At 38.3% G+C, this 26,212-nt stretch overlaps 1 protein-coding gene across 1 annotated transcript in view; it reads right to left on the minus strand.

Annotated features, from left to right (window-relative positions):
• DLC1 (DLC1 Rho GTPase activating protein) overlaps positions 1-26,212 on the minus strand; it is a 283,634-nt gene that overhangs the window by 252,353 nt on the left and 5,069 nt on the right. Inside the window, exon 2 of the mRNA XM_063310381.1 lies at positions 9,646-10,752. Coding sequence (XP_063166451.1) covers positions 9,646-10,641 — 996 coding nt within the window. The 5' untranslated portion in view covers positions 10,642-10,752. The remainder of the gene's footprint in view (positions 1-9,645; positions 10,753-26,212) is intronic.

The following is a 26,212-nucleotide window of genomic DNA, read 5'->3' on the forward strand; positions in this document are numbered from 1 at the left end:
TCGATGCTTTGGAACTGTGGTGTTGGAGGAAAATTCTGAGAGTGCCTTGGACTGCAAGAAGATCAAACCAGTCCATCCTCCAGGAAATCAAGCCAGACTGCTCACTTGAGGGAATGGTATTAAAGGCAAAAATGAAATACTTTGGCCACATCATGAGAAGACAGGACACCCTGGAGAAGATGCTGATGCTAGGGAGAGTAGAAGGCAAAAGGAAGAGGGGCCGACCAAGGGCAAGGTGGATGGATGATATTCTAGAGGTGACGGACTTGTCCCTGGGGGAGCTGGGGGTGTTGACGACCGACAGGAAGCTCTGGCGTGGGCTGGTCCATGAAGTCACGAAGAGTCGGAAGCGACTGAACGAATAAACAACAACCAGACATTGGACGCATGAGTACTTTCTGCTTGGCCCATTACCAGTATGAGTCACCCACCACTGTTTGGATGCAAGAACAGATTATATTTGTTTTCCTCCTGCTCCTAATCCATTGCAAATGTACCTTTCGCTTAGGTTTTCCAGCCTTGATTTGCTGCCTTCTGATGTTAAGCCCTCAAAATAAATGTTTTAATCTAGCAGCAGCCCTAGATCCAGTTGGCAGCAATGCGTGATATATCCCATTCTTCCAGTGGTCACTGTCCTGTGCTTTTTGCCATGTGCTGTTGTTGATCCATTGATGATCGATTAAGTCAAGGAACTATCCTCCCTTTTACAAGCTCAAGTTCCATTCAACCATTACATACTGGCCATCCTTCCCATTTCTGCCCAGACTGAGTGAAGTATGCACTGTTTGTTTTTCTACTTCCTACTCACAGTACTGCAAAGCTCCTCTCCCTTCCCTTTCCCATTTTTAAAAAATTAGTTTGTAACACAGAAATATTGTTACCTTATTTCTATGAAACTGAACTATCAGTCCTTCCTTGCAATAAAGTTTCAGTGGACCTACAAGGAATGTAGGAATGAAAGCACATGTTCCCTTTTGGTTTGATTACTGTAGCATCAGACAACTTTGGTATCATAAGGAGATAATGTGATAAGAGGGTGTGCAAACATCTGGAATGTAAGGAAAGGCACAAAGACTAGTGAGAACTGAGCAATCCCTAAAAGGAAAGGCAGGCATTGGGAGACTGGTCCGCACAAGTGCCTTGCCTTCAGCACATATGGGAAGAACATGAATCAGGGGAATGACCAATCAGGTCTTGTGGTACCCATAATCCTTGCTGAGCACCTTCCCAGCCCCACTGTCAACCAACTGCATCCCAGACTGGAATTTCAGAAGGTGGCTTAAGAAACAGAAGAGAGCATCATGGGAGAGAAGCAGTTTAAGCTGCAATGTGGAATTGCTCTTAATCTTATTAATATAAATGGGAATTTCAGTTAATTGTGAATAGAAGTGAATGCGAATATAGTGAACGCAGAATATAGGCTAAATTCTTTAGCAGGTACCTAATGTGTAGAATTTCCTGAAGTGTTAATTATTGCCTTCAGGAAAAGATAGTTAATATTCAGGATCCCCTATGACCAATATAATTAATAGCAACATCCACAATGCATCCTTATTTATATTTATTTTGAAAGAATCTTTTTGAGGTAGCCAAGTTGCTGAGTCAAATAAGGAGGAAGGAAAAGGCAGGAAATAAATAATCAAATACAGAGAAAGCTGAGGAGTTTAGCCAAGAGGGAAGGTATCACTCTGAGGGGACGATGAAGAGAAAGGCAAAAAGGATGTGGAAAGGAAGAAAGAAAGAAAGAAAGAAAGGAAGGGAGGGAGGGAGGGAGGGAGGGAAAGAAAAGAAAGAGTTAAAAGAATCACACAGAGAGAGGAAACTTGTAAAAGTCAGGTGACTCAGAATGGGCCTCACCAGAGAATAATGTTGGATTTTAAAATCAGGCTTCCCTCAGACGTTGTATCTGTATTTTACCAGCAGCAGTCCTGTTTAACTGAATTAATGACTTGCATCATCTTTTATAGTACAACATCTTTAGTTTAGTCTTTGCTCAGCATGAAATAAAAAAAGAAAACAAAAATAAAGAGTGTGGCATTGACCAATTATAATGGAAAAATAGTCTATGCCAAGAAGCAGTAAGGGCAGTAATGAAAGAGTTAAAAGTTGGTAAGGTAAAAGTTATAAAATCATTATAAAACTAAAAAAAAAATGTAAAAAGTTGTGATTATGTCCAGTTGTGATTCCCACTGGATGGGGAAAAAGTCCATAGTGCCCTGTTAAGGGTCTTATCTCATGGTGTTATTGTTGATAGAATTGGAAGGGAGGAACCCCCACCATATGCATGAGAAAAGTTGGGATATAAATGCAGTTATGTAGTAATGATACTTGATAAAATCTACAAAAAATTGACATTTATACTCAAGAAAGCATGCATAGCATTGCAGACTCTAAAATCTAATTTCTATTTGCAACTAGCAATTTCACTGAAGAACTGTAGAATTTTCCTGAGTATACTGTTGTTACCGGAACATAAATTTGTAGTTGTTAGCTTTATTCTTTTGATTTTTGCTCCACTAAAGAGACATCAGTCTCTTTAGTCGCAAAAGTGGTGTCCCTCCAAAGGGTCAGACATGACTCGGTGCTTGCACAGGGGACCTTTCACCTTTCAAAAAGACTGACACAGAGTATGTTAGTCAAATAGTACTTATATCTTATACTGTATGTAATTTATCCAAAGTAAATACAGAAAATGAGTAATCACTGTTGATTGTTGTTGGTTTTACCAGATAACCTGTTTTCCTGCTTAGCTGGCAATCAAAGCAGTGTGTGAATAAGATGGTGTTTGGGACAGCCTTCCAAAACCTAAGCACATTAAGCTGTGGAAGGTTGATTTAAGATTGAATACCTAAAAGTCTGCTACAACAGGTGTCCTAGATAAGTTTACCCAAACTTTAGTAACTTCTTTAGAAGTCCAATATCAAGAAAAGTCAAATGGGTCGCTTTCATTCTATGACATCCCTGCTCATTTTGTTATCAGATAGTCTTGCTGAATCTGTAACCACCATTTCCATGGCTCTTAGAAGTTTCAGCTAGAGCACTTTGGTCTAGTGAACAGCAGTTCTTTTTAATGTTTATGCTTCACCACCTAGGATACTGTGATTGATTTTGTTAAAGCAAAACAGAGTGGAAGAGAAGTAGAGTCCTGGCAGTAAGGGTAGGAAGAAGGCCAGGGCTCCACAAGGCAGGGATGGGGAGATTCTAATTTTGTTATGAAAATTTAACAGCAAAAGGAAAAAAAGAGAATACACAACATAAGCGATGTCGACTACTTGGCGCAGTGTGAAGGTGCGGGGATGCAGCTTTGCAGTGTGCAACCAAACTTTATAGCCTTTACAATACGGACTTCTGTGTATATGTTATACTGATTCTACTCTCTGCTTTGATCCTTTTGAAGATGGGGATCCTGCTTTCTCTCCCTCCTTCCCCTCCCCAGCCACCTTCCCAAAAGGTAAATGCTGTCAAGAGTAGGATTTTGTAGCTGTAGATTAGTTATGTTTAAAATGCCTCCTTGCAAGTCTTGCTTCTTTGGGATATCAAAATGTATTTTGTGATGTAACTAAGGATACTGTTCCTGAAGTCAACCAAATATAATAGTGCATTTTAGCCTAATTCATTATCTGTATGAAGTTCTTAAAGGTAGCTGTAGATTACTAGGAATTACATCATTTGTATTAAGACCAGATCTATTTCCAATATGTGGTACATGCTATTGTGAAAAATGTTTAAAACTTTTACCTTTGTCAGTTTATAATGAAAAGGATCTCTTTTATCCTTATCCCCTCTCATCGCCATCCACCTTGTAGCTCAGAGAGCATCCAGTGTATCACCTCAAACACAATAACCATGTTCCCCAAGGAAAAAAAGGAAAAAAAGAAAAAAGAGAATATAATATAGGGAAGTCCTGTTTAAGTACTGGGCAGAAATAATATGATGCTCAATGCAGGAAATGGGAGGAGGTAAAGAAAGATACTTCATAGCACAAAAATAACAGATGGCACGGTAGAAGTGCAGGCTGATTCCCACTTCTATATAGAGTACAGCACAAGTTAGCCTATAGTCCATGTGAATTCCTGGATCTCCAGATTATAGTTGCAGTATGATATGAATACCTAGGGGCACTTAGGAAGTGGGAGTGTAGAATGTCCTGAGGTGAGACTATACCAAGAGAATCTGGACAGGAAAGATTGGAGAGATGAAAATAAACTCCTGTATCTTGTGGTTTGGTTTGGTTTTTTTTTTTTTTGCATTTACAATTCACCTAAATTTTCTTTTGCTGGAATGTCAGTGAAAAGAAAGAAACAAAATCCTATGAGAATCCAGCAAATCACCCAAGGCAAATATTAATTCAGCTTTATTTGTTGAGGTTTTTCTTCTCACTTGTCTTTTTGTTTCCTACCTGAAGTTGTAAAGTATTAGCAGAATCTGACAACATACATGAGATAGCAGAGAAGAGGTTTGACTGAGTGTTCTGGAAATAAACAAGCCATGTTGAGGATGACACAATCCTGGAATAGCTTATTCTTGAGTTATGCACTTCTCTTTGCTATGCTGGCCCACTCTCCCTGCTATAGTTCCAGATGTTGACAGCTAAGAGACAAGAAGAACAAGAATTTTCAAAAACATTTTGAAGGGTTAAAAAATCTGTAGTCCCAATTAGTTCCTGGTAGATAAATTCTTCCAATCACTACCATACTGTGCAACTATTCCATCATATTTTTGTTGGGGTGAAAAAAAAGTGGGTCCCATGTGGAATGAACCATGAAGAAAATGATGTACATAAGCAATCAGATTGCATGATATTAAAAAAAAAAAAGAACCCTCATCTCATCCGCAAACAACCTAAGATCTACTTCTCAATTAGACATTCCCCACCGAGAGACAGTGGGGATATGCAAGAACCTGAACAAAAAGACACAGTAAGTAACCTCAGAGTTACCTTAGTGTGGCCAAATTATTCTGAAATTATCTTAAAAAAATGTAGTTAGATCACTGTTTACAATAGTATCCTCGAACTGAAGAATAGCATCTTCTACTGAAAAATGGTAAACATCTTTAGGTAAAGAAGGTTCATAATGGCTGTGAAATTCTTTCTGTGAAATGTCCTTGGGGCAGCTTTGTGATGTGAGCATAGGCAACAGCCCCAGTAAGGGGAAAGAAAACCCAGCATGACCCCAAATGTATGAAATGGGCCATTAACTGGAGGAGAATTTTTTTCATGAAATGCATTCTTACTACCTTTTGTTTCACTGATTTATTGGCACAATTACTTGAAAGTGCAATTCCACTGAATGTACTTTAACCTTTAAAACAGCATCTGTTGACATCACTAGCGGTTACTGCATTTTAAAGCTTTCCGGACAGAGAAAAGCTCTTACTTCCAATTAGCTGATGACTAATTGGAAATGGCTGATTGCTGAAAATTTCCCAAGGGAAATTTTTGAGAAAAATTGTTAGAAAAAATTCCCAAGAGAAAAGGGTACTTGTGAAGAACCTCTTGGGCAGGACAGGAAAATCCTTGGGCTGGAGGTCATTGTGATAATGAAAGTCTATTATGATTTAAAGGAAATCTTGAGTGATAATAAAAATCTACTATGAGTTAGAAGAAGTGTTGAGAATAACAACAACCTCTGTCACATTTGGAAAAATAGGTTTATTTTGTTGCAAACCATCATTCTTTAAAACGGAGGCCGTCATTTAATGTCACCTTGAAAAGTGTTTCCTTTCTCCACAATCCTAGATGGAGCAAAAGGTTGGTCATTGTGAAATGATGTGCCCTCCTAGCCTATAAATTATAAGCTAGCAGGATAGCTTAAAAGATTGGGGGCAGGGGGTTGATGAGACTAGAATAGGGAATAACTATAGTGTTAGATATTCAGAACAGGTAGGGATTTAAGAAAAGATGGGTCTTAGGTGAGAAAGAGATATAACTTCATTAAGGAACTCTGTTTTCTGAAAGGACTGATAAATAATTATCTATACCATGTGAATTTGTTCTTAAAAAATGACTTCTCTTCATTTAACATGATTACACATATGAGTATTATTACATGAATCTTTAAAAAATAATATATGATTGATATAGTCCACAAAAGGAGATCTGCAGTGAAAATAGATATTTTGAATGGTTCATCTACATTTTAAGACCCTGATCCTAGTTAAGGAGATCCTGGCATGTGCTTAAGAAGTCGTATATAATGCTGCATTTATTACCATTTTAGGCAGCTGAAACTCAAATGTCTCCTGACTTGGTGCATAACTGTAGTAGTATGATTTTTGGGTTCTCAGTCTAGACAAAATTGGCAGTCTGTAAAATTTATAGCTGCCTGCTGTTGCAAAAATGTGTCAAAATTCAAATTTGCATAAAGGTTGTGGTGTAATGGTCTGGGATCATCCCATCAGTAACTGTGTTTTGTTCAGCACTTGTTTTAAATACTTTTCAAATTGTTTGGAATCCATCATGCTTCTATCCAAACATGGCCAAAGTCCGTGGGATAGCATTCCACAGCTTCCAAAGAGACAGAAATAATATTTATGACTGTGTTTGCGTAAATTCCAAGTACAAATTACACAGTAATCTAAATAAATTAAAGAAAGAGTACGACAAAACATAAATTTGAATTAAATAAGTTAGAGCAACCAAAATAATGATTTTTCCATTAGGTTCCTTGTCCTCCTGACGCCCCCACATCCATTAAAAAAAACAAAATCATTAATTATGTCATGTATATTTTTCCATAGCTTTTTAGGTTTTTCCCATGTGAACCCATATTTTTCTCTGTGTTATAATATTAATATCAAGATTGCCACAACTCATTTATTATCATGAGTTCTGTATATCATTGGTTGAGATCTGAAGATCTCTTCATACATTTAACTAGCTTAGGATAGTCTTTCTATGTTGGACAATGCAGGACATGTATTTACCCTCAGTGTGTAAACTGAACTTTCCATATGGGATATTGGCTCATATAATATTTTTATACCAGCAGTGGAGGGTACCCATTCATGCACCAGTTAAATGAAATCATATACATGCATATGTGAGCCAGACCACACCTTTTTTATGTGTGGTGATGTCCATGCACTTTGAAAAGGGGTAGAATTTGCATTATGACATCATAATGCTCTGTTTGCCATCTTCCCAGTTTTGACAGTCCCCCCTACCCCAATTCTTTGACTTTTATTCTAAAAACATTACATTTCTAGGACCAGATGAAAACATCTTAGGGTATTGAAGGAACTATATCTGGGAGGACTCTAGGGAAGATCATAAAGACCCAGACCAGTATGTACCTTGAAAGCAATTCAATAACTAGATCATAAACATAAAATGTCTTGACTTCAGCAAATATTTGACACGCTGAATAATAAGATAGTTAAGCTTGTTGGCATACCACTTAAGTGGACACATGTCTGTCTGAAAATATGTTCTTTAGTCATTCTTCATCAAACTGGGGAGATGTGTCAAGTGGAATATCACACGGATTTGTCCTGCTCTTCAATATTTTCGTTAATGATTTGGATGAAGAAGTGGAGGGAATGTTTATCAGATATGCAAATGATGCACAATTGGGTAGGATAGCTAATACTCTAGAAGACAAATAAGATTTGAAACAATCCAAAGAACAATCTTCTGGTTTTATGAGATTTTAACGTTTATGATCGTAGTTTGATTTTATCGTAAACCGCCCAGAGTCCCTCTTTTGGGGGAGATGGGCGGTAATTAAATTTTAATAATAATAATAATAATAGGTTGGAGAAAAGAGCTGAAGGTAGCAGATTGAAACTGAACAGACAAATGCGAAGTAATTTCCTTAGGAAATAAACATGAGATCCACAGTTTTAGGGTGGGTGAATAATACTTCTGAAAAAATAATTGGAACTGTAGTTGATTGTAGCCTGAATTTGAGGCAGCAGTGTAATATGCCTACAAAAATAAAAAAAATGCAATGTTGGGCTGCATCAGTTACCAGATTAGGAGATGTAATTGTTCCACTCCACTCTACTTTGGTGAAGGGCTGCATTGAGTCCTGTGTCCTGCTGGAGGAAGTTCAGAGAAGGGCAAGGAAGAAGATCAGGAGACTAGAACTAAGCCCTCTGAAGAGAGATTAAAGGAGATGGGTATGGTTAGGCTTGGGGGGAAAAGTCTGATGAAGGATATGATAGCACTCTTCAAATAACTGAAAAACTGTCCTGTGGAAGATCAAGACCTGTCCTTTTATGTTCCAGAGTGCAGGACATGAAATATTGAATTTAAGTTATTGGAAAGCAGATTCTGATTTATGATTGGAAAGAACAGTAAGAGCAGTTTGGCAGTGGAACCACCTTGTTTGTTTATTTATTAAACAAATATTTATGGCTGCCCACTCAGATATGGTGACTCTGGGTGGCTTACAGAATTAAAAGAATCACAGTTATCCAGAGACGTGATGGGCTCCCTTTCATTGGAGGAGTTCAAGCAAAAGCTAGACTGCCATCAGCTGTGATGCTTTAAATCTGGTTCCCTGCACTGAGTGAGAGTTGGACTCAGTAACCTAAAAGGCTTGTTCCAACTCTGAAATTCTCTGATTTTATAACAGGACAGGAGGAAAAAACAACAACAATAAAACATCCCTGTTTAGGCATGTCAGCCTTACCAGGTAGACCAGACAGGAAACAAGACCAGATAATGTAGCTTAACAATAAAGTAGAATTAGCTTAACAGAATCTTGCAATTCTCTTGCCATCTGTTTTATAGCCCAAGAAACTAGGAAGAGTCCCTTCTGAGCCTCTTGCCCCACCCATTATGCAGTTGTGAGCTATGCTGTCTCTTATCTGGCCATTCCCTACGCAGCATCTCTTCACCCCGTCTCTCAAGGTCTTTCCCACATACTATTACAAGGCATCACAAAACAGATTCATTAGGCAAACTGTTCTTCCCAAAGAACAGTTAATCTTCAAGGCATTCATATGTCGCAGCAGTCAGGCCATCAGCTTTTGTTTTCAGCAGCATCTATCTAAATCAGCAAAATATAAGACAACTACCCCTCCCCTCCAACTCAGGGTTATTTGAAAAAATAAGAAGTCTTCTTCTTATTGGATAAATATTTGCATACTTTTTCAGAAGTAAGTATCCCTGTTCAATGGCTTAATTCCGGGTTACTGCCAGGATTGTCCCTCAGAGTCTAATATTCCAGAAGGAATTACTCATGGAAAAACTTTTTAGGATTGGTTTGCACTTGAATTAAGTGATTGTTTAATGGAATTATGATGACAATGAAGAATCTTCCAGCAGAAAGCCAGCTGATTCCAACTGTAAAAACTGTTTTTAAAGTATTGATGTCACCTACTGTAGAAATACTGAGATTGAACTTGACAATAAATTTTGATTCTCTTTTTCCTGATGGATCTACATGTCTTCCTCAGTTGTTTATAGTTTTATTTCATCTTCATTAAACAACTCTATCCCACCATCAGTTCCTTTAAGGATACTCATGACCCCGTAGATGAAGTCTGAATTTTATACTGGATGGAACCCATTGCTTCACTGAGCTATATCAACAACCCATTTCTGTCTAGATCAAGAAAACAAAACAAATAATATCCCTCCCATCCATCCATCCTCAAGTAAATCTAGAAACATGAACATTTTATGTACCTTACCTTTTTTTTGCGCAGGATGACTTGACAGTCTGTAGGTTGGTGTGTGACCATTTTATTCTTTAAATCAGATACTTCCACCAAGGGCACATTCAGAATGCATTCATTCTGAGAATCCGTCACGTCGTGTGCATCCGTATTTTTATCCTCCGACTGGATGTGAGAACCAGGTGATAGCACAAGAAAATTATTGGAATCTCCTGTAGTTACATCGTTACCACAATGCTGAAAAGGGGTATGTTCATCATGGAACAAAGTGCAGTCATTCTCATGAGGAACATCTAATTTTTCATGCTGTTGCAGAGCTGTGACTCCATGTACTGTCTGCTCCTCAGACATACTTTTCTCCACAGAAGGGTCACAATTTTTTTCTTTTGTGGCATCTTTACATTCATTAGAGCTGTGGTAGCCAAGAGTGAGAACTTTTTTCCTGCTATCTTCTTTCACTGATTTCTCATAACTTGAGTTGTTCATTTCCTCAGTTGGTTCAGTGGTATGATTACATTCTTTCTTTGCTTCTACCTCTGGGTGGATCTTCACTGAAGGTTCCTCTAAACTATTCTTTTTAGCTAACAATTTATCTTCAATAGGCAAAAACTGGTAGTTGATGGTCTCCAATGGGAGCGCTGTGTTCTTGCTGTCACCATTGCCATCATCACTTCCAACAGAAACATTGACTAAAGTTTCCATACTGGCTTCCAGAGAGAGAAATTCTCCTTCTTCTTGATGATTTTCATTTTCATCTAATTCTTCGGAAACATTACTGAAAAGCTTTGATGAGAAGGCTACCAGCTCTCCAACTTGACCGCAATCTGGCAAGGAAGCACTTCTTTCTTTCAGGTTTTCACACCAAAGTTCATTCTTTTCCATGCCTGCTTGCAAGTTGTCAACTATTAAGCCATGCCTGCATAATATATTAGAATCTAGAGACCCAAAACGCAAGCCTACCCACTGGGTTACATGTTCTTCCCAGCTCCTTTTTCTGATTGCTAGAGACATGTCATCGTATTTAACAGTTGGTTCCAAAGTATGATACGATATGTGCTGGAGGAAACATTATGGCTTCTATGAACTTCTCCATCCAATGAAATGGCTCTTCCTCTTGCATATCTGTTTTTTTAAAAAGATATTGAATTTCAGTGTAAGAAGCAAAAGCCCAGATTAAAAACCATGAATGCATTCATATATTCCTGAATTGAAGGGAAGTATTTAGAAAGATCTTTTGCAGAACAGTTTTGATAGTTTGAAAACAAAGACAAGAGATCTAATCTAGCATATCCTTTTTGCTGCATCCTCCCTTAGTGAAGTAAACAGACTGTTATAAACAACTCCACAAGAACACAACAGGTTTCCTAAGCCAAATTTTGACAATGATTCCTTTTTTCATTGCTTCAGTCATAAGACAGCTATTTCCTTGGGTTTAAAGGCTATCAAGTCTTGTGAGTTCATAATACTAGTCATTTCAAAATAACCAAGCATAGCATTATTGTCAAGAAGCTGAATCTTAATGACTATCTCTTATATTTTAAATTCTTGTGTTTATTACATTAGTAAAGCTACCTATACCCAAGGCTAAAATAACTAAAATAATTTTACTTACGTAAAATCTTTGAAGAAAATTATTTTTTTATTTTCCTGTCCCAACTTTCTTTAAATCCACTGATTAGGATGCTAGTACTCCTAATACTAAACCTGTGCATTTGATTTTTATTTCCTAAGTAAAGAACTTTGCATTTGTCTCTGTATAACTTCATTCTGTTACGTTCAGCCTATTTCTGCAAACACTCAAGGCTGAATTTTTATTTTTGATAAAGAGATATTCTTGACCATGTTTCTGTCAATCTCAAGCTTCAGTCATGCCCGTCTGAACACAAGATTATTTTTTTATTTGAAGAAGCCTGAACATAAATAGGGGTTGAGCCTCTATGGTTTCTCCAGTGATGCCATCATAGACTTAGAGTCACACCAAGCTAATTCAATACTAAGCCAAAGGATCTTAGACACAGAAGGCCAAACAGAAATTTCTGCTTTTTCTCATAATATATTTGTCAATAACCAAATCCTAGTGTCCAAACCAGCTTTATATTTATATTATATTACAGTTCCAAAATTCAGGACAGCCCTATCTCTAGCCTAATTTAATGTCCTCCCCACAGCTGCTTTGGAAAGGAAATATAGGAAAATCCGATATAAAACCCGATATTGCCCCTATAACATGGGTGCATAGAAACCACGGCCCATGTTCTTTTATATTGTCAGTTTTACAGGGACATTCACCACCAGCTGACTACCCCCTTTTTATTTAAATTCCTGGGGCACTCTGATAATTTTTACTTACATTATCTGTTAAACAACCAAGATAAATGCATTTCTTTGAAAGTAGCAAAATTCTGCTACATTATGTGTAAGCTTTGCTCACAAATGGTTGCCAACAGTTATTGATATTAGGAGATAATTTTGCTTGTTTCATAGAATATATTTTATTGGTCAGTAACCAAAATAAAGTTTATGTCTGTCTCTGTCTGATTAACTCTGGCTTTCCTTTTCACCTACCTTCTTGATAGAGCAACTGATTAACTGATTTATTATTATTATTATTATTATTTTGAACATCCCTAAAGAAGCTCTTGTTGTTATTCTTTGCAGCATTCACTAACTTCAACTCATTCTGTTTTTGTTTTCCTGACATCACATCTACAGTTCTGGACTACTAATCTGTATTCGTTTTTACGTAATCTGACCTTCCCTTTTCCTTCCCTATGGATGTCCTTTTAGACCCCCATAGCGTTCAGGTGGGAATGTGATAGTATTAGTCAAACACAGTTGGAAGATGCCTAGATGCTCATATCTTGTAGTTATGTAGACATTGTTTATTTATTAGATTTCTGCTTTTCTGTTTCTTCAAGAGTCGAGGCAACCTAAACTTATAAAAATACAATAAAAATAAAAACATAAATGCAATTTAAATCTGAATTAAAATTAAACCTAAAAATCAATTAACAATTGGATGGTTAGCAGGTGTGTCTTTACTATCATCCTGAATATTGGAAAAGTGGAGGCCTAGAACATACGCATGAGAGCCATGCAGGAGAAGGCCAGTTCCCAAGTACTGGGCTTCTGATAAGATCGGGGGCTTTTCAAAACAGCTTTTATTGTTGATCTAAGCAGTTGGGCAGATTTGTGGCAGGAAAGGCAGTTCTGCAGATAATCAGGCCCCAAATTGTTAATAAGTGTTTCCTGACCTCCTGATCCCAAACACAGTTCAGCTGTAGTAGAGTTGTACACATTCATAGACTTCCATACCGTAAGGTGGCATCTAAGCAATCCATTTAATCATTTGATTAATAGGTAGTAAGTAGCCAGCTTTGTTCATCACATTAGAACAATTATATTTGTAAACAAAGATGGGAAAAGTAGGACGTAATGTTAAGAATTTGGAAAAGGACAGAGCAATACTTTTATTGCAATGTAATAAAATGAAGGGAAACTAGAGGGATGTAATCATTCATAGGTGTCATTTTTAAAGCACATTGTGTTCTGATTAATAATTCTTGCCCTTTTAAAATCTTTTTATGTAGGATACTGTTGGTTTGTCTGAAATTAATCTCTGGAGACTATGGATTGCTGCACACTGGGAAAATGTCCTCTGCAGTATAAAAGAGGTGGGCTTGTGTGTGTGTGTGTGTGTGCGTGTGTGTATGGATTAGTGGTGGCATAGTTGCTACTAAGAACCTGAATTGTGCAGATCCATCTCTATGCATTTAATCACACACACAGGCTTGAAATGAGTATCAGTTGTATCAGAATGATATTCTCCAAATTTAGGGACTTCCCTAACATAGTTTGCACCAGCTTGAATTCCATGTTTCTGTATGCATACATATAAAGAGATGTCTGAGTTTGTGTCATAGTTGCAAGCACATCACAAAGACATCATGTAAGTGAAGCCAGTCAGGGTTTAAAGTGATAAGATATAAATATTTGCAAAGGCCATGTATGCTTTTTGCTTCTGCCATTGTTTTCAGTGAGTATCTGTCCTAACTTTGAGCGAAGTACCACACTCAGACAGTGAGTTGGTCTCTAGTGTTTATAGAATGCTCTGGTAGACAGAAAATCCTGCCAAAATCCTGAAAAAGCATGGGAAACCCACACAGATAAACCCAAAACTCAAGGTGTGTCTGGTCTTGAGTTTCTTTGAAGGAAAGTTCAAAGCCTCTAAACTACGCATGCATTTTCCCCCCTGGATAGGGGCCCCCTCCTGCTCACCATCAGTACTCATGACAGAATCTTTTGATAAGATTATTTGTGCTGAATGTCTAAGTCTTTAGTACCGGCTGCTATATGGACACATCTTGGCTAACCATATAATGGAATTCCTGATATAACTACCATTCAGAATTGTATAAGCTATGGGGACAAACAACTTGAAGTCCATTGCTTTGAATTCATAATAATTATATTTCACACAAATAAACAAAACTTCAGATAGTTTAGGGTTTCTGAACAGTTAAAGTATGTTTTGTTTGGGATTGCCTTAGTCTAGTAGGCTTCATAATAGTTAGGATAGTTGCATGTGACCTAGAAATTTGAAAAGCCAAGGCAATCTAATTACTGAAGAGTAACCATCTGCATATGTCTTCCTTAAAACGGAGGACTCAGAATGCACCAGAATGCACATAGAATTTGGAATCTATTAGGGTTTTACAGTGCTTCAGATCAGATTTGGAAAAGATGCTTTTGAAAGCACAGGAGTGCAAATGCAGCACTTGTTTGCAGCTCACTGAAGGAACCATATCTATTCCCAGAATTGTGTAGCTGTCTGTGAAAACGTCTCCACAGTAGCCATCCAATCACACAAAAATGGGCTGATGGAACGTGTGATATACAGGTCTTGCATTCTCAGTGAACCTTCTGTAGCAGCTGTAGAATTCTGGAAATGGATGTGACTTCTTTAATGAGTTGCAGACACATCCTACATTCACACTACTGTATTTCTGAAGCACCTTTTCCAAATCAAATCTGAAGCAGTGCCCAACCCTAGCATCCATTAGCTGAGGATTACGCTGCTGATACATTTTACATCATACTAAAGGACAGTGTTTCATTTACATCCATATTGTTACTAAAATGGCTACAGGGATGTGTTCCTGTGGTCACCAGGCATCAGTTCCACTGAAGGGAATCTTGATCTAAAATAGTAAAGCAAGTTTAGCAGACCTGGTTAGTACTTGGATAAGCTTTTGTAGTTTCATTCCATTTAGTCTGATCCAGATAGGCAAACATTTGTTTAATGATTTCAAGGGCTCTGTGAAATGCCATATACCAATTCTGAGGAAATAATACTGATTTAATGGATATGTGATATGATGTGTCTATACCTACAAAGATCAGGACTGTGCAAGCCATGGTATTCCCTGTGACACTCTATGGAAGTGAAAGTTGGACTTTAAAGCAGCAGGATAGGAAGAGTATTAATGCCTTTGAACTTTGGTATTAGAGAAGATTCCTGAGAATACCATGGACAGCCAAGAAAACAAACCAATGGATCATTGAACAAATCAACCCAGAGTTCTCAGTTGAGGCACAAATGACCAGGCTCGAATTATCCTATTTCAGACACATTATATGAAGACCTAGTTCTCTGAAAAAAGCTCTAATGCTGGGAAAGGTGGAAGGAAAGAGAAGAAGAGGATGACCACCAGCAAGATGCATGGACTCAATTATAGTGGTGATGAGCATACCATTGGGAGACTTGAAAGAACAAGTTAAGAATAGATCATCATTGAGAATATATATATATATGTGGTCATTAGGAGTTGAAAACAACTTGATGGCACATCATCCATCCATCCATCAATCAATGGATATGTGAGTTAACTAAATTCTATTGACCAGAACACAAGGTCAAAATGAAGTTGGAGTTGCTGCAGAACAACCTTTTAGATACATTACATGCAAAACTATTGTTTCTGCTGAGGAAAAACAAACAAGCCAGCTGTTTTCATACAAAATCTGTCTCTTCATGTAGAAGAACTGGCATAGGCTATTGCCTAAGTTGATAACTACATGTTACTCCTTCCAGTTGCATCTACTGTAGCTTGGATCTCATCAAACAAGAAGAAATGAAAAGGATCTTCATAGAGAGGGAAGATTGCAACAGGAAAAAGATTTATCCCTTTTCTGCCTGCTCTTTCTCCCAATCCCTCTTCTATGGCTTTCTCAGTCCAGATTTCTAAAGCCAGACTTATCTATTAGCCACTGCTAATAAAATAATTCCCAACCAAGAGCTGCTTTCTTCTTTCCTTCTGAAGAAACCCAGAAAATGGGCATCAAGATGGTGAAATGTATGGGTGGGAATATATTGGGAAGATTTTTATCAACAATAGATGGAATGTTTGGGGGAAAGTGAAGAAACAAAAATTTACGGAATATTTTGGGATTCACGATAGCTGAAATCTTTGTCTAGCTGAGCTGATTACATGAATACGTCGGCATCATTTTCTATGAAATTTTCTTGCCATCTTTGGTTTTACCTTCTTTGGGGATGTATTTTTAACTTCACATCTTGACTAAAGCCTTGGGAATCCTTGTGGTTTACCATCCAATTATTAAGCAGGTCTGAATCTGTTCAGCATTTTAGTGATCCGGTTATTATACGGTGCAACTGGCAACTGCAGCATTAATTGGGATTAATATACTGTTCTAATTTCATATTAACTGAACTAATGCTTTAAAGCACATCGTTTTTTTTTTCTTTTTAGGTGTACCTTAATTTTCAAAAAGAATGTATCGCACCATTAATACTTCGAAGACTACCTTTCACCATATCTTTGCCCTTCCCTAAATGCCTTTGTATGTATGGCTGCTTCACAAATGTACATTTTAAAAGTTTCAAATGACCTCACCCTGGACTTTTCTCCGTATAAGTGTTCCTGGTGCACACTACTTTTTGCAGATACATCCAAAGTTATCTAGTATTTGCTTCTGAGTTGTACTAATCGTGACTGTAAAAGCAAGATAATCTTTGCATTTTTACAGAAAATTTAATGTCTGCAAGAGTTGAATCCTAGTCTGAAAAGAGTAGCTGAATTCCTGAAAACAGTACCTGGATCTCTGATGTTCAAATTATTGAGTTCTGTACAGTTTTTGTATACATTCAGTATATACAAAAACATACCCGTTTCATTAATTAGTCCATTGTTCAAATGCATTCTTTTAAAAAATTACAGTAGCTTCCTTTAATCTTTGAGTTGTAATACAGGTGTCCTTGACTTATAACCACAATAGGGACTGGAAAATTCATCGTTAAGCAATGTGGTCATTAAGCAAGGCATCACATGACTGCACCCAATTTTACAACATTTTTTGTGGTGGTCACTAAGCGAATCACATGGTTCCCCATTGATTTTGCTTGTTGGAAGCTGGCTGGGAAGGTTGCAAATGGTGATCACATGACCCCAGGATGCTGTAACTGTCATAAATACATGTCGGTTGCCAAGCACCAGAATTTTGATCACATGACACTGGGGATGCTGTGATGGCCATAAGTGCAGACTGGTCATAAACCACTTTTTCCAGTGCTGTCATAACTTTGAATGGTCCCTAAACAAATGGTTGTAAGTTGAGAACTACCTGTACAAGTAACCACTAGATTTTAATTAACTGTAACTGAAAAATTCTGAAGTAATTTCCTTAGTAATCATTCTATCCAAGGTTTGCTTGATTCCTTTGTTTTTGTAAGAGTGATGCCTTTGATTATGTCACAGTGTTTACTCTTTAGAGCCACAATTCAGACATTTATTGCATAGGAATTTATTCTTTTAAGATATCTACACCTAGTTTCTTCATAGTTACTTTCTTCTTTCATATTCTATTCCTTCTTAAAATTCCAGTTATATTGACCATTTTTCCTTGCCCATTTATAGGGACAACAACCTCTGTTCTGAACCTTTAATTAAACAAATTCTCTCTTTTTTATTGGGGAAGAGTTGGTCCTGGGTGGCAGACCTACAGAACAGATTTTGATTAAATATCAGGAGAAACTTTTTGATGGTAAGATCTGTATAACAGTGGAACAGTTCATCTACAGAGGTTGTAGATTTTTTATCTCTGGAGGTTTATAAGAAGAGACTGGACAGCCACCTCTTGAGGATGGTTTAATAGCTTTCCCTGTGCAGAGGGTTGGACTAGACGATGCTTGTGGTCCCTTCACAACTCTGTGATTCTATGACCCATGATTTTCTGCAAAACTAAGATTGGATCTTGAACTCCCATCCAATGCCACTGAAGGCTTCTGTCCTCTTGATATACGCAGGCAGAGGTCCTACAAATGTTCATATTGTCTTTGGTCTAAAATTAACAAAATAATTTCTAAATAACAGATTGAGTGATGCTTGTATATCTGTGCATATGTATACATACTTACACCTACCCCTCATGCTATTCTGTCTAGGAAAAAGCAATCCTTTGATGAAATAAGTGTTATGAGAGTAAGAATCTTTATAGGCTGTAACATTTTACAAGTTCAAGGAACAACTATTTTTCCTTTTTGCTCCCTCCATAGGAACTGTCAACACTTTGCATGGATCTGCTTATTGATTTCAGCAATAAAGAAGATTAACTGCTGCATTTGTTCTGGGTCATTTCATTCTACCAAGGGAAGCTCCAATTGCACACCCAGACCACAAGACTGTCCTGACAAATCACATGCCTGAAAGTATAAAAGTAGGCAGCCTGAAAGAATTGCAGAATTATGACCGTTCAATTGAGTTTCAGTTAGTTATGCTTGGACAAAGTGATTTTTACAGTGTAATGTCTGAGTGCACAGAAGCCTTTAATCTCTTTTTTTAAGGCTGGCCTATTTCTATCCTGCACTCACATTGTTGTGTCTGCAAAATGGAAGATATAGACATGTATTTAAAGGTGACAGGATTCACTCTCTTTTCTTGGACACTAAAAATGATGGAATGAAAGCCTTTCCCCAATGCACTGAACCATACAAAAATGTGAGAGAGGAGATTCACTAACTGTAGTTTTCCCCAAGAAATATAGTCCTATGTTCTTTTGAAAGAAATAGTGGGAAGAAGTGTACAGACAGAATGAAAGTGGACCTACATGCTACAAATAGTGGGAGGTTCTGCTAAAAATTACACCCCCAAGTGAAGTTCCCATTTCCATCTCTGAAAAATGCAGTTCAGTGATGTATACATCTTGACATCATCACTCCATCATCACGTCTGATGCTCGTTTTATGTTGGATCAAGAAGTACATGGAATAATAGCATCAAACACAGGTGAAGCCCTATGTATCTTTTTTTTAAATTTAAAATGGCCCTATAAAGAGGACAGATCTTTCACAAGTGTCTGTAAGGGCAGGGAAGAGTTTAATGAGGTTTTCTTGGAGTGGGGGGATTCAAGGTATACACTTAAATATAACTTTTGTGAAGATGCCTTAGAACTCCCCTCCAGAATGATCTTCTACTACCAGCCAATAAGTAGAGAAAATGTACACTTCACAACAAAATATTCAAAAGAAGTTTACAAACAGAGGTTTCCTCCTCCTGTCAATCAACAGGACATAACAGCCAATAACACTGGAAGTTCATTAGAGAGGAGGATACAAGGTATAACTGGTTGAAAGGATGGAGGAGGAGAGGACCAAAGTGCAGACTGCTCAGACACTCCGTCTTTGCAAGATGAGTATCTGATCTTGTCTCTAAAGAATGAATGTTGTGAAGCACTCAACCACAGCACTTTTTCAAAGTAGAAGTGACCAAGGAAAATCAGTTATAGTTTTTTCCATCCTGGGTTGGAATAATAACATAAGGAATGACAGAGCAGGACAAACCCTATTTTGGCATTAAAACTGCCAAAATTAGTTTACAAATGAACAATTTCATGTAGCCATGTCCAGAGTCAGATCATCTGAAATCCTGAGATACTTTGACAGGCTTTTAGTTATTTAATAAATAAAAACAATTAAAATATCCCAAAATGTTATGGAACAGTTTACAGGTAATCCTTGTTTAGTGACCACAACTGAGACCAGCAACTTGGTTATTAAGTGAAACAGTTGCTAAGTGAAACACCATGATTCTATGATTTTACTTCAGCTTTCCTTTGCTTTACAGAGGTACAAAGGTTGTAAATGTGAGGATTGGTCTTCACAAAGTTACTTTTTCATCACTGTTGTAACTGTGCACAGTTGCTATACAAAGCAGTTGCTAAATGAGGACTACCTGCATTCCTTTTTTTTAAAAAAGCAGTGCAGTTAGCTGACATTAATCCTTTATTGTTCAAAATCCTTACCCCAATACCACATTTCCTCCTCTTTTGGCCTACCAATCTCATGTTCTATTGGATCTGATCTACTTAAACTATATATTATGGAAGAGAGGGGGAAATGTGAAACTGGACTGCCATTTTGAGAGATACTCAGTATATTTATTTTTATTAATTAGCTACTTATTAATATAGAACAGAAGCCAAGGTTGCAGTAGTCCATTTCCAATAGCTGAACAGCACTTTCTTCTCTGCAATTCTCTACCCACCTTCAGAATCTGCTCCCAATCTAGGGAATCCCCTAGAACAGATTTTGAAAAAAGGGCTGCAGATGGGAGAAAAATTGAGAAGTGTTTCTCAATCTGTCACCAAAAACTGGAAATATCTAATTGGGTTTATATGTCTTTAAGTGATATACAACAGTTCAAACAATAAGGTAAAGGTAAAGGTTTCCCTTGACGTAAAGTCCAGTCGTGTCCGACTCTAGGGGGCGGTGCTCATCTCTGTTTCAAAGCCTTGGAGCCGGCGTTGTCATAGACACTTCCGGGTCATGTGGCCAGCACGACTCACGGAACGCCGTTACCTTCCCGCCGAAGCGGTACCAATTAATCTACTCACATTTGCATGTTTTCGAACTGCTTGGTGTGCAGGAGCTGGGACGAGCAACGGGCGCTCACCCCGCCGCGCGGTTTCGAACCGCCGACCTTCCGATCGACAGCTCAGCGGTTTAACCCGCAGCGCCACCGCGTCCCTTAGTTCAAACAATACTCCAACCATAAATAAAATAATTGAATAAAATGTGGGGTCAGGTTGAATAATTGGTACAAAATTCTAAACACATAAAAACAGGTACTATAATATCATAGTACTGAAATAACCAGTCACTGTTAGATTATCTTATAAGGTTAAAAATCTTAAAAAGGACTGTTGGAAAAACAATATATTTGCCAGTTTTCCAAAAGATATAACTTGCACACCAGCTGGGCTTGTCCAAGTAGATCAATTCACCATCAAAAGGCCTCTACTGAAAATTATCTTTCTCTGTAATTCAAGTGGCATGCATTAAAGTGTGTCAGCTATATGGCCTTAAGACATGGCTTGGTACATATGGGAAAAGGTTCTGTGTAAGGTAGGGGCACACCACTTTTTTTCATCTGAGAACCCAACCTGGCCTTTAAGGGGGAAGCAAAGTATTGCACTCTAAAAGCAGATCAAATCATCAGATCAAGAGCACCCCCTTCCCCACAAACCCAGAGCCACTCGGTCTTGCCAGGGATGAGTTGCATCCTGTTTTCCCACATCCAGAACTTCACAGTGTCCAGGCACTGGGTAGGAACCTTGACTGCATCACTTGTAGGGCCAAGGGTGAAAACATATAGCTCAGCATTAGTAGTATTTGACCCTATGCTGACACATGACCTCACCTCATGGTTTCTTGTAGATGCTGAAGAGAGTAGGGACAGAATCAAGTCCTGAGACACCCCATATAAGAGAAGTTCAAAGCTAGAACTCTCCCCTCACCAACACTTACTGGAATTGGCCTTGGAGGAGGGAGAACCACTGACAAACAGTGCCCTTCAATCCCAGTCCAGAAGGATATCATAGTTGATGGTATTGAAAATGGCAGAGAGATCTAGGACAGCAAAGAGAGAATGCACCACCCCATCACAAGCCTTTTAAAGGGCATCCACAAGCATGACCAATGCTGTCTCAGTGTTAGAACCTGGCCTGAAACCCAACTGAAAAGGGTACAGAAAATCCAGGCCCCCCCAAAGTTGTGCATCTACCAACTTCTCAACAACCTTCCCTTGGGTTGAAGTGTTGTTGAGAATGGAAGGTTGGAGACTGGATGAAAATTGTGCTTTTGAAAATCTGATTGGCTGCAGTTAAATACAGTTAGGGTGATTAGTGGTTGATTATGTATGAAATGTGTTGGTATTTGGTTTCTTTTTGCATGGACCAAGCCACTAAGTTACTATGGTAACAAATCACTCTGGCAGAGAGAGAAGGTCAAACTTAAGTATCCTCAGGTTGGGGTGTGAAAAGAATGACGATATAAGAAAAAGCTACTGTTTGGGGATATTGCCTGGAGGGGAGCTTGCCTGGACTTGTTTAGTTTCCTTTTACACAGCCTTCCTTCCAGTCCTACTCAGTGTGTGTGTGCGTGTATGAGCTTGTAAGATGCTTTTGAGCCTATCCAGGATATCTGGATATGAAACTGTTTATGTTTTTATGCTTTCTGTAAATACATTTATTTTTATAGAAATGCCTGTTGTGTGTTTTTTCTGATCTCTTGGGCCAAATACTTTCCAGCGCTCTGCCACAGGTTATGGGCCCAGTGAACCCCAGAGAGAGCAGAGAGATCAGCTCCATACCTCATGCACATTTAAAAGGCAGGTAGCAAAGACCTGTGAAGATTTTCCTTGGAGCCGCCTGGAGTTTTTCCAGCTGCTGCCAGTCTGCAGGACAAATAAGCCAGCTGAGGTGACCTGCAAAAGAAGGAAGAAGCCATGGCTGCCTCCCAGCCCTCAGTGATGCCTCTTGAGCACCTATCAGAGACCAACTACCTCAATTGGGCCCTGGAGATGGAAATGTATCTTCAGAGAGAGAATCTTTGAATGCCAATTGGTGAGGAAACCCTCCAAAATCCCAGTGCAGAATGGCTTAGACAGGATAAGTGGGCTAGAGCCACCATTATTATGATTATTATACATTTAATAATTTTCCTCTGCCACATTAATAATTATAATTTTATGGCAACTTTTGTAGATTTTTTGGAGCTGTACATGATGTTTTGGGGCAGGTGCATTTTTTCCAAGCTTTTGGTCCTTCCCCCTGAGATAGAATTATGTTTTTGATTTGGAGGTCAGAATGAACTGAAAGCCATTGAAAACATGAAAGGACTTATCTCAGTGTGATCTGAGTTAAACTCTCAGTACCATATTCTGTGCCAATTAAACATTTCAAACATCTCAATTTTGTCAAGAAAGAGACAGCATTTTATGACTAGGTCTCCTTAAAACCAGGAGACTGGGTTTAAACCCTTTGTCAGTTATGAAGATCACTGAATAACCCAATTCCAGTCACAAGTCTTCCAGCCCATCTCTCTTACGAGGTGTTTGTAAGAAACAAATGAGAAAAAACCCATGATTCAAATTATAATTAAGATCCAGCAAAGAAGATCTACTATACTGATAGAAGAATGTAGAAGCTGTTGTGGGTAGCATCATGTAATGTAAATAAGCTTTGGAAAAATAATAAAACTTTTAAAATTAAAAAAAAAGGCAAGTAAGAGCTACTATCTAAATTTAAGGCGAGAAACCTATTAAAAAAATGAATTAGCATTTCTGCATCCACAAATTGGAGCCCAAGGAAATATAATTGCTGCAGAGAAAGAAAAAGAGAGAAGTAGCTAAATGCAAATTCTGGTTAAGATCACGGAGTCATTTAGCTACAGCAACATATGAACTTCTCTACCTCCAATCTATAATACAATTGATTTTTTTCCCTTTTAAAATGATAAACTGAACTTGTGCTTCAAAAGAGGGAGCTCACTCATACATTTATAGGCTGCTAAATTTTTACTCAACTGTAGAAATAAATAATTATGGTTAAACAGTGTACATTGAGATTATTTCAGCCCACTACATAAACAAGACAGCCAAACAGTAGCATGGTTCATTTTACTACATGCAGGCAGGAAATATATCATAGAACAGGATAATTAATTCCTAGAGACTGACAGTAAGCCCATGTCAAATTTAAATAGAAAATCTCAGCACACTAGATCTGAAGTCACACACCGTACAATCATCAACATTTATGTCTGTATGCCTATAGGCTAAATTATAGCAGTGTTGAAATACCAACCTTTCACTATAGATTTATGTAAAATTACTGTAACCTCCATATTGATTCTGTTAAGTGAAGAGTTCATTAATAGACAGGCTAGCCAAATTATAGTGTAAAATGGGTTCCTTTTGTTTTCAGATAGAAGTTTCTTGTTCTAATTTATCTTGCATTAGATCCTTCTAGGACTGATAGACATGAAAACCAGGAGGCAGATGAACTATCTTCTGACAGAATCTTCCCTCCTTGTGAATTTCCTTTACGAATTGGAGATTATCTGAATTTCGAAGGATTGGAGAAAATTCAGTTCAAGTATGATGGGGCAGAGATAGCAACCAGATGCTTTCCACATGTCCTAGACTTCAAATCTCATTACACTCAACCAAAAAGACCAATTAGAAGGAACTGTGATAGCCACAGCTCAAACATCTGGAGAGCGCCAGGTTGCCTACTGCTGTAAGAAGAAACATTTCCCACTTTGATCCTGACTGTTCTGCTACATAATAGGCTGGCCCAGACACTAATTTACATTTTTACAAAAAACAAAACAAGCATAGCATGACTAACATTGTTTCTCAAGGGAATGATGCCCATTCATAAGGTATTCAAGGAACAACGGAGAGTAATTCGTGCTATTTAAGAAGCTGGATTTTAAATAGCAATTTAGTTTTTCAGTTTAAAAACATGCAAATGTGAGTAGATTAATAGGTACCGCTTTGGCAGACAGGTAATGGCGTTCTGTTCAGTCATGCCGGCCACATGACCATGGAAGTGTCTATGGACAAATGCCAGCTCTTCGGCTTTGAAATGGAGATGAGCACCGCCCACTAGAGTTGGACACGACTGGACTTAATGTCAAGGGAAACCTTTACCTTTACCTATTCTCAAAATAGAGAGAATCAGAGAGGTGATAAGGAGTGAAGCTGCTCAAAAGGTGATGCAGTACACGTGGTCCTTGCTTAACGACCATTCATTCAGCGACCGTTTGAAATTACGACAGCACTGAAAAAATTGGCTTATACCGGTGCCTGAAGATATGGCCATTGCAGCACCTCAGTGGTCCAATCTAGCCAAGAGTTGTGGAGAAAAATCCAGAAAAAAAAATCCCCAATTCATCCTCATGGGAGAGGCAAGTGGCAATGACCACCAACTGTGCCATTCCTAAGCCATTCTTTCTTCCCATCTTGTCATATGACCCAAGGTGGAGTACATGCAGCTCTCCTTGTTTCTTAATGTGCACACTCACAAATCCAACACGAGGGGAGAGCAGAAACATATAGATGTATAAATGAGATTCATATGCACCCATCCTGATTAGGCCCTCACAGATACAGACACATTCACACACACCTGTGTGCATACACCTTATTAGTCCCTGAAGGAAAAACGCACACAGATATAAATTGCTACTTCATTAGTCAGGAAAATAGAGATGGCTTCTATGACCACTGCTGGTAAAGGCCTGGAATAAATAACTGATGATACCTCAGCCCAAACCAATCTATTACTCCTCCCAGATGTTTCAGAGGAATGTTAAGGGAAAGAGAGAGGAAACAACAACAGCCAACATCTTCCCCCACCAACACCTACTGGAGCAGAACGACTGTAAAACATGATTAGAAGTTGGAAAGAAATCCAAAAGTCATGCTTTGCTTGCTTCTCATGCCTAACTAATTATTCAGGTCATGGAAAGTCTCAGGTTCTCCTTATCTAATCAAGAGAGGGGTTCTGATGAGATATAAGGAAGGCTGGACATTTAATAAATAAGTTCTACATTGATCTAGTGTGGGCAGTGATCATCTGAACACCTCCTTGTTCATTTCAACAGAAGCTTATAATGGGAAATTACAAAGTTGGTTTATGTTAGTTGTTATTACTTATAAGCCCAGGGAATACTTGGTGCCAAAGAGTTGATGAGGGCACATTCCAAATGATGGTAGAATAAATAGTAAGCTTGTGTGGGACGGCCACATTTGACTTGATTAGTTGCAATGCATCATGGAGGTAACATCATTCACCTTGTTAAGGTACTTTGCATGACTCTGCTTGCCTTCTCCAGCATGGCCAGAAGACGGTTCTGCATGTATGTTGCACACAAACCAAAGCCTCTCCTGGCAATTGGACTTCCCAGGACATTTGGAGCAATATGGTAGCTTCCCTTTGCTCTTTAGAAGCGAAGTGAACATTTGCAATATTGCTTCAAAACTGGCTTCAAAGGAGTTCCATGCTCAAAGCATTGTCTAACAAAGCATCCCTTTGAAGCCATGCAAAGCCCTAATAGGTAGTGCTCTGGAACAGCACAAAGTTCACCAGACAGACGGTATTCTGTGAGAAGAAAGGAAAAGACAGTGTAGTGGAAAGTGTGGACAGTGGGAGGATGGCCAATTGAAAGAGCCATTGTTTTGCCTCCTGTGGACTGCCATATGGATTCTTCAGCTTC

The sequence above is a fragment of the Candoia aspera genome, chromosome 8 (genome assembly GCF_035149785.1).
Source record: "Candoia aspera isolate rCanAsp1 chromosome 8, rCanAsp1.hap2, whole genome shotgun sequence".
NCBI lineage: Eukaryota > Metazoa > Chordata > Lepidosauria > Squamata > Boidae > Candoia > Candoia aspera.